Consider the following 10434-nt stretch of genomic DNA (forward strand, 5'->3'; position numbering starts at 1 on the left):
CCAAGGTGGCTGTATCCTCTCTCGTGCAGGATAGAATCCCCCAGATGGCAGCACTGGGGCTATGTCTACACAGCAGCTAGGCGCCTGCAGCTGGCCTGTGCCAGTCGACTTGGGCTCAGAGGCTGGTTCATTGCTGCGTAGACTTTCCAGGGTTGGGCTGGAGCCTAGGTTCTCAGACCTTGTGGGTTGGGAGGTCCTAGTGTTCAGGCTCCTGCCCAGTCCCGCACAGCAATGAAACAGCCCTGCAGCCTGAGTCTGTGAGGCTGAGTTGGCTGGCACGGACCAGCCGGCAGTTTTTCTTTGCTATGTAGACATACCCTGGGAGGCTAGGATAGAGGACCGGGATGCACTTGTAACCCACACGCCGTCTGGGTGTGGTGTTCTGTCCCATCTAGTGGCACTGAGACCACTTAGAGAGAGATAAAATGAGTCTGCTCTGCAGCCTTAGCTAACAGCCAGTTGGCTTGTAGCTCATGCAGTAGAGGTTCATGCACTAAGATCCAGAGGTCCCTGGTTTGATCCTGCCCACCGACAACCGGGGTCTGTCAGTGTTACATGTTTTCTAAGCAGCTCCTCTGGGAAAATCGTTGTTTCTGTTTTCCTTTCCTGTTCTTACTTTCCCCTCTCTGTCCCCAGGTGTAATAGCAGTCGTAATATTCATCATCTTTTGCGTCGTGGCCATCATGAGCAGATTCCTCTACCAGCACAAACAGGCACATCGAAGTAGCCAGGCGAAGGAGAAAGAATATGCAGAAAACCTCGACAGTTCCTTTAAAACTGACATAGACTTGCAGAACACAGTGAGTGAGTGCAAACGGGAATATTTCATCTGATGGATTGTGTGGTTCCTTCTTACTCTCCTCCCCACACCTGGCCTTTTTTCTTTTCTTACCCATTAATTTATTTGCGAGCTTTTAACCTTTTGGAAGGAGACTGCCCTGCACAGAAGAGACTGGCAGACACTTCAATGCCTCATTCCCTTCACAAAAACTATCACAGTTACATCGACATCTCAAGAGACCTTCTGTTCTACTCTGGACAGAATAAGTTCACGGACTTGCATGGTTGCCTATTAAGTTTCTGGATTTCTCAAGTCTTGTGTTGTTTTCTGGAACCATTTAGCTCACCACTTTGTGTTCGATCTGAACTATATAAACTAGAGGTAAAGTACTGTAGCTAAATAAATAGCATCACGGCTTTTGGGACAGGGTAGCAGGAAAGAATGAGACCAAAATGCCTGATTTATTATAAGATCCATTTACACCAATCATAAAGTAGCAGCTAGGTCCTCAGTTGATGTAATTTGCCATCAAACTGTTGACTTCAATGGAATTACGCCAGTTTTCACCAGCTGGGAATCTGGCAAGAAGTTAAAATTATTATTTTCGTTCTCTCCTTAAGCTCATTCCCCCATCCTGCTATCTTTTTACTGTAACTTTTAGGCTTAAAAATGCATTTAAAAAATACAGGAATACTGATACCAGCACTGGACAAAATTCATTCCAGTGCACCTTGTATACCTCCGTCTCATAAGTCTGGCTATTTAGAACCAACGTACTCTAGCATAATTCTAGATGAAGCATGGAAGATAGTACTTAAAGGGTCTTAGGAGGCTTCTAGGACTTAGATGCTCTATAAATTTCTCTGATGACTTGTCTGAAACATTAGAAGTGCAGCATACACACACTAACATCATATAGAGAATGATTATGTGCTGAGGTCAAACTCTTAAGCAACTATGGCGAATTAAAAACAAACAAAAGAGGAAGACAAACCAACCCCACCCAAACTATGAGATCTAAATTCTGCTGATTCATATAAAAAAGCCAAAAATTGTTATTAAATTACTTCTAAAAAACTGCATGAATGAAGCGATAGTGCTTCCTGTTTGTAGAAACCAGGATGTTTCCCCTAAGAATAAGGAAAAGGTGGCTTTTAAAAATTGTAGCCAGACAAAGTGGACGAGGTTCATATCTTTTGTGGACGGACTTCTGCTGGTGAAAGAGACAAGCTTTTGCGCATACATAGAGCTTTTCATCATCTAAGCTCGAAAGCTTGTCTCTCTCGTCAACAGAAATTGATCCAATAAAAGCTATTACCTCACCCACCTTGTGTGTCTAATATCCTGGGACTCACATGGCTGTGATAACACTTAGTCAAATTCATTCACAAGGAGAAAATTATAAAGAAGCATGTATAAAGTTCTGGATTTTTTTATTTTCTTCTCTCCCTTTCTCCAATGGCTTTCTGTTCTCTCCTGTTTGCGGACACTGGCTAACAGAAGTAGAAGGGACTCTAATCTGCCTCTGTTCTTTCTGATGGATCACTGAACGTGGAATCAAATCTCTCTTTCACTCAACAAATAGTGCAGGTGGAGAAAGGTTTGAGCCCAGCGTGAGCTTGCATGATGGTCCCATCCCAGATGCTAGATGAGTCCTGACAGTGTGTTTAATGTCATACAGGGCCCGTCCTCCTGGGAGCTTAACAGTCTAAGGATCTGATCCAACGCCCAAGAGAAAATGAGAATATTCCTATTGATTTCAAGGGGCTTTGGTTCAGGACTTAGGGCATCAGCCATACATCAGGACCCCTGGACACATATGGAGTCCTAAAGGCATTTCCACATGATCACAAGGGTTTGCACTCCCAGATCTTGTTGCAGGAAAGGGACCAATAACAGACAATAGAAAGCAGTGCAGTTGCACAAAGCCCCAGATGGCCAGGGCTGTATAGGAGGCTGGGGAGGGGTTTAAATAAATGCAGGGAGCTTGGACTAATGGTTGCAGATGGTGGCTGATAGGCCTCAGGGAAATAGATGTTGAGAAGGAATATGAGACAGTCTTGTTTTGATGTTCAGCACACTCACTGCATTACACTACAATTATCGATGATCTCTTGACCGTCTTTGGGGGTGAGTGGGATAAGTAAAGCTAGGCTAATACAATGATCGTCAGGCCAACCAATCTGCTTTACAAGGCAAGCTTAAACTTAAAGGAAGGATGGCACTGCTTCTCCCAGCTCCTGCCAGCCAGCAGCCACCATGTCTTGTGCCAGCTGCTTGTATGACATTTGGTTATGAGTGCCTTTGCAGGCTGTGATGGACTCATTAGCAAGAAGATAGTGAAAGATGCAGAAAGGAATGCACCTAATGAGATCCTCAGCAAAGAGTTTCTTCCATTTATAAAGCTGCTCTGCTTTGCATGTTACAGGTGGACGGGGGGACAAGCATACATAGGAACAAATGTTCATCTCCTTCTTTCTGTGGACTCCAGGTTTTTCTTTATTATTTTCAGCATGGTTTTGTCCAAGTTACCTCATTTTGAATGCTCTCCCTGAGAAGGAGCTATTAATTCCCCCAAACATGTATTGCCTTTAGGAAGAAGAGATGGGGAATCAAAATCCACACTGTATTCAGATCTCCCACCCCCATTACTGTGCCATGTATTTGTCCCTTGTCAACATGGCAGATTATAAATCATCTTTGTGGTTTGCTACATATTCTTCTTCTCTTGATATAAAAAGTCACAGTAAGATATAGTGAGTCTAGCCCCAAGCAAATACAGTAATTAAATGGATAGAAAAGAGAAGGGTTGAGCAATCAAATAGAATCCTCTCATTATTTAAGTCCCTGAGAGGACATGATTGCTTCCTGCAGTCCTAGAGTCTGAGCCTGCAAGGTGCCAAGCATTCTCAAGTTGGCAGGATGGCCCTAGTCAGGGCTTTGGATCCAGCCCACAGGATTGCACCCTGCGGGGCCCGCGCCGCTCTCATGGCTGGCACCAGTTCTCTTGGCCCTTTCGGAGGGGGGGGGGGGCAGAGGGCTCCGTGTGTTGCCTGCAGGGACCACGGGGAACCGCGGCCAATGGCAGCTTCGGGGGAGATACCTGGAGGCAGACACAGAGCCGTCTGTCCCCCCCACAGGGGACGCAGTGCTTCCTGGAGCGGCGCAGGGCCGAGGACAGTTCAGGCATGCAGGGAGCCTGCCCTGGCCCTGGTGCGCACCGCTGCCAGCCTGGAGCCGCTTTAGGTAATCAGCACCTGGCCGGAACCCGAACCCCCCCTGCACCCTGCCCCCCAACTCCCTGCCATAAGCCTCCTGCTTGTACCTCTCACCCCTCCTGCACCCCAACTCTCTGCCCTGAGCCCCCTGGTATACCCTGCACCTCAAGTCCCCTCATACACCCCGCACCTCTCCTCTGCCCCAATCCCTTGCCCTGAGCCCCTTCCTGCACACTGCACCCTCTCCCACACCCTGCACTCCCTCCTGCACCCCAACCTCCTGCCCCAGCCCTGCATACAATTTCCCCACCCAGATGTGGCCCTCAGCCCAAAAAGTTTGCCCACCCCTGGTCTACACCTTAGGCCAATGGATAGCAAAACTGCTCAGCAGAACATAAGAACGGCCATACGGGTTCAGACCAAAGGTCCATCTAGCCCAGTATCTGGTCTTCAGACAGGGAATGAACAGAACCGATAATCGTCAAATGATCCATTCCCTGTTGCACATTCCCAGCTTCTGGCAAACAGAGGCTAGGGGCACCTGCAAGGCACAGGAGCAAAGCAGCACCACCACACGAGCTAGTTAGATGTTGTTTGTATCTGGAAGAGTGTTGGTGGACCCATATAGCTCTGGGTGGGTACGTGAATGAGAGGTGTGGGTGTGGGTATAAACACACATATAATGCCCAATCCAGCAAACCAATTCAGCACATATTGAAGTTTAAGCATGTGAAAAGTGGCATTAACTTCAATGAGATTACGCAACTGCTTAGTCACAATCAGTGCTGCAAAATTGTATACACCCTGGGTTATTCTTTTGATGGGCAAATTAAAGGTTGGGGTTTTTTTTGTTTTTGTTTTTTTAATAACCATAATTAAAATTTACATGTAAGGCAGGCAAGTAAGTTTAGTAAAGTTTCAGGAAAATTTAGTTAGGGTGTGTGTGTGTGCGTGCGAGAAAAAGAGAGAGGGGTGGAGGACATACACATGAGGATGAACACATCTATCTATACCAGTGTTTCTCAAACTTTTGTACCGGTGACCCCTTTCACATAGGAAGCCTCTGAGTGTGACCACCCCCCCCCTATAAATTAAAAACACTTTTTTGTATATTTAACACCATTATAAATGCAGGAGGCAAAGTGGGGTTTGAAGTGGAAGCTGACAACTCAAGACCCCCCCACAGTAGCGTCTCAACCCCCTGAGGGGTCCCGACCCCCAGTTTGAGAACCCCGGATCTATACATACTGATATATTGGACATAAACACACAGGTATTCAAACCAGTAAGAAAGTGCTTAGACAAGTTAACAAATTGTGTATGCACGTTGCACTCAAAATGATAAACTAGGGTATTATATTCTTGCAATGAAAAAAATAATGGAAAGCAACAAATTAGCATCCCAGTAAATGAGAACATGCTGCATTAACTGTGGGAAGCAAACAGTCCAACTAATTTTTCCTTGTTTTAGTGGTTTGGATCTGCTTTCTTTTATGCAATCATCATCTGTTTATTAATATACTAACTAGAACTGGTCAAAAATATAGGGAAAGATTTTTTGCAAAAAGAAAACTTCAAAATGTCAGTGTTGTTACCATTTTGTAGAATTCTGAATAGATCCTTTTTCCTTTTTTTTTGTTTTTGTCACCAAAATTGTTCTCTCAATCTTTGTGTTTTACTTTATCTTACCAAAAACTCAGTTTTCAGTGGGAAAACACATTGCTCAGTAAACAAAAGTTTTTGAAAACTATTTCCATAACAATAGCTCAGAAGAGTTTATGGACAATTCTGATGCTGTGGAAATGCTTCAAGAAAAGTTTCATTTTTGAAAAAAGGCCAATTTTCAATCAAGAAAACCAAGTTCAGAAAATTTCAACCAGCTATTATGCTGATCTTGCTTTTATTGAATCAGTGATGAAAAATTGCATTTACTCCAGTAGGAACAGGATTGGAATACCGGATCTGTCCTTCAGGGCATCAACGTTAACATACTTGCCAACTTCGTTCTCCATCTGGATTTATTTACTAGACCAGGAGGTGGTCAGCCTGGCTTAGCCATTGTGCCACTGCCGCTACCTGTGCTATCAAGGCTACACTACTATTTATAGTCATGCTAGCTCAATGAGAGCTAGCGGGAGCACTTGTACCTGAGCAGGGGAACCACACCCGTCTCTTGTAATGTAAACATAGCCTAAGGTACTAAATAAGCTTAACTCCTGTTTTGAAGTCTTTTGGTCAGGTCTTGAAATCCTTACTCAGCAACAAGTTCCAATCAATTTCAATGTCATGTATATGCCACAGCGATACAGTACTCAGTTCAGCATTCTCAAAAGTGCCTAAGTCACTTGGCAAACTGTCCAATTTTCAGAAGTGTCTTAGGGACTTAGGGACAAATTTTTAAAGACCTTCAGGTGCTTGAAGATCTAGATAGGCACATTTGAAAATCCCTGTAAGCACCGAACTTCCATTGAAATCAAATGAAATGTGGCTTTTAGGTGCCTAAATGCCTTTGAAAATCAATGGTGTGCTGGCTTCTGAGAAGTAGGTATTAACCTAGTGGGGTTTTCAGAAGGGCCTAAGCAGGTTTAGGTGCCTAACTCCCATTTGAAATCAATGTGTGTTAGATGCCTAACCTGCTTAGGTGCCAAAAAAAAGAAAACCCACCTCAAAACATTAGGCACCTAAATACCTTTGAAAATCTGGTTCTCGCTCCCTTTTTAAAATAAAACTAAAGGCTCCTAAGTCACATAGGCACTTTTGAAATTGTCATATTTAAAACAAACAAAGTCTAAGCCAGATGGAAGACACCCAGGACCTCACAGGAGATGCACAGTAATACATTGTATTGGGCCCTGTATTCTTATTGAAACTGTCAATCTTTACTGAATATCGCTGCTCAGGTTATGCTAATGCCAAGTGTACAATGAAGAGGATATCTCCAGCAGTAAGGTTTTGACTATTGCTTTCTATTCATTCTTAAAAGAAAATGCATAGACTTTGAGGTCAGAAGGGACCATCATGATCATCTAGTCTGTCCTCCTGCACACTACAGGCCACAGAACCTCACCCATCCACTCCTGTAATAGATCTCGAACCTTCTTTACTGATTTACCATAGAGAAGAGGCTCCCTCCCCCCCAAAGTTTAAACACTTTTGTTAATTAGTGTGCAGGCTATTTCACACACACACACCCACCCATATTGGGCCAATGCAGCATGTGACGCAGTATGATTTGGCTATCTAACATGGAGCTTGATCCTTTTCCTATTGACATCAATGGGAATTTGAACATCAGTTTCATTGGGAGCTGGATTGGACCCTGAGTTTACAGGAGCACTTGAAAACTGCCTTCATTGTACACCTTTTTGTTTCTTTCTTCTTCCCTTGTGGCATCAAAAGACCCATGTTTGGCCCAAAATCTGCTCTCACACCAAAATAAATCTGCAGTAACTCCACTGAAGTCAACTGAGTTACTCTGGATTTACCCTAGTGTAACCAGGAGCAGAATCTGACCCTCTTTTAATGCCACCATCTTATTCCAGTTGCTGTCAAAATGACATCTGCTTTTACCTAGAAAAAAATGTCTGCTGTGGACAGGATTAAGCTTATTGCTTCTGAGATCTGTTATGTAGTGCAAGGCATTCACAGAGACAAAGCGTTATTCTTTTTGCAGAAAACAAATGATGCCCACTAAAGCACCCAGGTGAAAGCTGATCCCTTGCTGGGCACTAAAACACGAGTGCAATTTCAAAGCTTTCATGCAGTTTTTGAGATGCCTTTCTATCAAACCAGGCAAACGATATAGCTAAACCTGATCCAACGTCCACTGGAGTCAATCAGGGGGACTTTGTATTGACTTCACTGGGAGTTGCGTCATGCCCTTTGTTCTTATTCCCTTCTCCAAAGCCAGTTATTTCACTAGGCTTAAAACAATTATTTATTTAATCGAGTTCTGGGCTTTGTTGCATTTTCTTTAGCCAATGAGAAGTACTTGATATCTCATGTCAATCCACTAGGCCCTGCTGTGTGTGTTTCCTTCGTGAAATTCGAAACATACTTTTTTTTTTAAGGGTAGGGGATGTTGGACCTGAAATATATTTTATTTTCTTCTGTTGCTCCTTTTGAATCATGCCTCTAGGACTTGGAAATATTTCAATGCATTGCTACTTATTTTTGTGATCTTTTGCACTCAGTTATTCTAAGGGGATGGGGAGCACACACTCTGGTGAACTATTGTAAGTTGTAAGCTAGTTGTTTGTCTTTTGTCATGTTTTGAGTCAACAAAGGGGCCACAAACAGAACAAAAGAAGGATTGAGGCAACTATTGCTTCGACGCTACCTCTCTCCAATCAGGATATATATTGTTTTTATTTGGCATGTGGAGAAAATGGTGCGGTGGATGAGGCATACAGTAAAAATTAAGCAGAGACCAATATTATAATGGTGATTGGCAAAGGGCCAGCAATGTGCTCCTCCTGGCACAAGACACTCAGAAAAAATATGGTCCTCGGCCTTAGCTGCTGGCAATCAAGGTCCCTCCACCAATGTCAATGGAGCGCCACTGATTACGCCAGCTGAGGATCTGCTTCCATGCCCCTCCCCCGCCAGCCAAATGAGCTTGCAGTCTGCACAGACACTGAAATACAATAGGAGATCCAGGGAACAGTCTTTACGTGCAGTCTCACCTTTTTCTCCCTCTCCCCCTATATTAGCGTGGTGACGGCATTTTGCCATATGACTGTAGCTGCTAACATACTAATGGCAGCTGTTTTCCACAGTGCTAGTCATTACTATACTGGTTGTGTTTAACCCCAAGGGCCATTCTATCTGAAAGCTACAACCAACACTACTCTGCATGGGAAATTGTGTACTCACATTTGCATGCCAATTCTAAGCCTGTTTCCTCATGAATCATTGAAACAAAATATTTTCTCACATGCTTTGCAATTTGAACCCTCTGTCTTGTACTCAAGTGGCCCTGTGTCTTTGGAGCTAAAATTTAGATGCAGCCAGTCCACGGCTCCTTGTAGAGCTTGAGACACAGCTGGTTCATCAGAAATCCAACATAATTCCATGAACATTTGGGGAGAAGAACAAACAGGCTTGTTTATTCAGGCACCCAACCAAAGCAATTGCCTGTGAAAGTCTTGAAGTGAAAAATTCAGGTAATCTCTTCTGTCCAAAATAATAAAGAGAGACCATGCTTCAGACTCACTTCCTGTCTTGAAACCTTTGGCATGAAACACACTGGGACAGATTCATTCCTCGTTGTAATCCCTCCAAGTACAATGGAGGTCCATCAGGGATGAGTTTGGCCCATAACTTAGAAAGTCTCCAATCACCTACAGCAAGATGGACCTGATGCCTGTAAATTAAATCTGGGACTTTCCATTCCTTAATCCCGGTCAACGATAGCTGCATTCAGTGCACATGTCTCCTTAGGGAATTATGGGTGATATTTACAAAACTCAAGTGCCCTTTAAGCCCTTGATGTGAGTTGAAATCACCTTTAGGACCTTGGGGAGGCTCATGGCCTGATTCAACCTGCCTTGATAACTACAGGTTTTGTTGTTGACGTAAGGGTTTTCGATCAGGCCCTCACTGCACTGACATGCATTGCACCCTACGTGAAAAACAAAGCCACGTGATCAGCAAAACACCTTCCTTGGGCAAGACAAGCACCTGTCACCCAAGTTAAAATCTGTTTTATACACTTTAGAAGTAACACAAATGGCCTTTTCCAGATAAGGACATTTTCCCATTTGTTTTATGTTGTGCTACTCAAAAATCCTTTGAAATGATGGTAGGTTAAACAACAATTCCAAAAGCTAGCACAAGAGTCTCTCAGTTACAGTAAAAAAAAAACAAATAAAAAACAAAATGGAGGTCTAGCTTTTCCTTCCACTGTCTGGTTTTCTGAAGGGAATCCCACAGAACGTTGCCTCGATCCAAGTCAGTTTTGTAGACCATGTAACATGTCTTATTACACTGGATGGGATTAAAAAACAACAACAAAAAATTTAGCTTTAGCTTCTTTTGTTTTCTATGGTTGCTGTTGTACAGGAGAATGTCTTAAACTGTAAATACTGTATATTTAATAAAGAGAGCCTTTTGTATGATTTTGTGTGGAAATACAAGTGCCTCCTGCTGTGTTTTTCGTAGCTAAATGGGTAGTTAAAATGCTAATCATGGATAATCTTATTTTCATTCTTTTACATCATTCTCTTCTAGACCCGAGGCCGCGCCTGGATGCTAATAAAACATGAAACTCCTGCAACTTGGCTTTATTGATTTCAAAGCTTGCTAAAAGTGCTGTCACAGGATATCTGATCACTGCTCCACAGCCCTGCCTTAGCCAATTAATGCTGCTTTGCAGCACCAGCCTCTGAAGTGCAGGAGGGCAAATGTGTCTAAAGTCATGGCTGGAGATGTGCT

General features: G+C 43.5%; 1 protein-coding gene across 1 annotated transcript in view; it reads left to right on the top strand.

The window, feature by feature from the left end:
- The window catches only part of CNTNAP5 (contactin associated protein family member 5), a 451740-nt gene extending 446811 nt beyond the window's left edge, over positions 1-4929 (top strand). The window contains exon 24 of the mRNA XM_075070316.1: positions 637-4929. Within this exon, the coding sequence (XP_074926417.1) occupies positions 637-833 (197 nt within the window). The 3' untranslated portion in view covers positions 834-4929. The remainder of the gene's footprint in view (positions 1-636) is intronic.
- The last annotated feature ends 5505 nt before the right edge of the window (positions 4930-10434 follow it).

Source organism: Chelonoidis abingdonii, chromosome 10 (assembly GCF_003597395.2).
Source record: "Chelonoidis abingdonii isolate Lonesome George chromosome 10, CheloAbing_2.0, whole genome shotgun sequence".
In the NCBI taxonomy this organism is placed as follows: domain Eukaryota; kingdom Metazoa; phylum Chordata; order Testudines; family Testudinidae; genus Chelonoidis; species Chelonoidis abingdonii.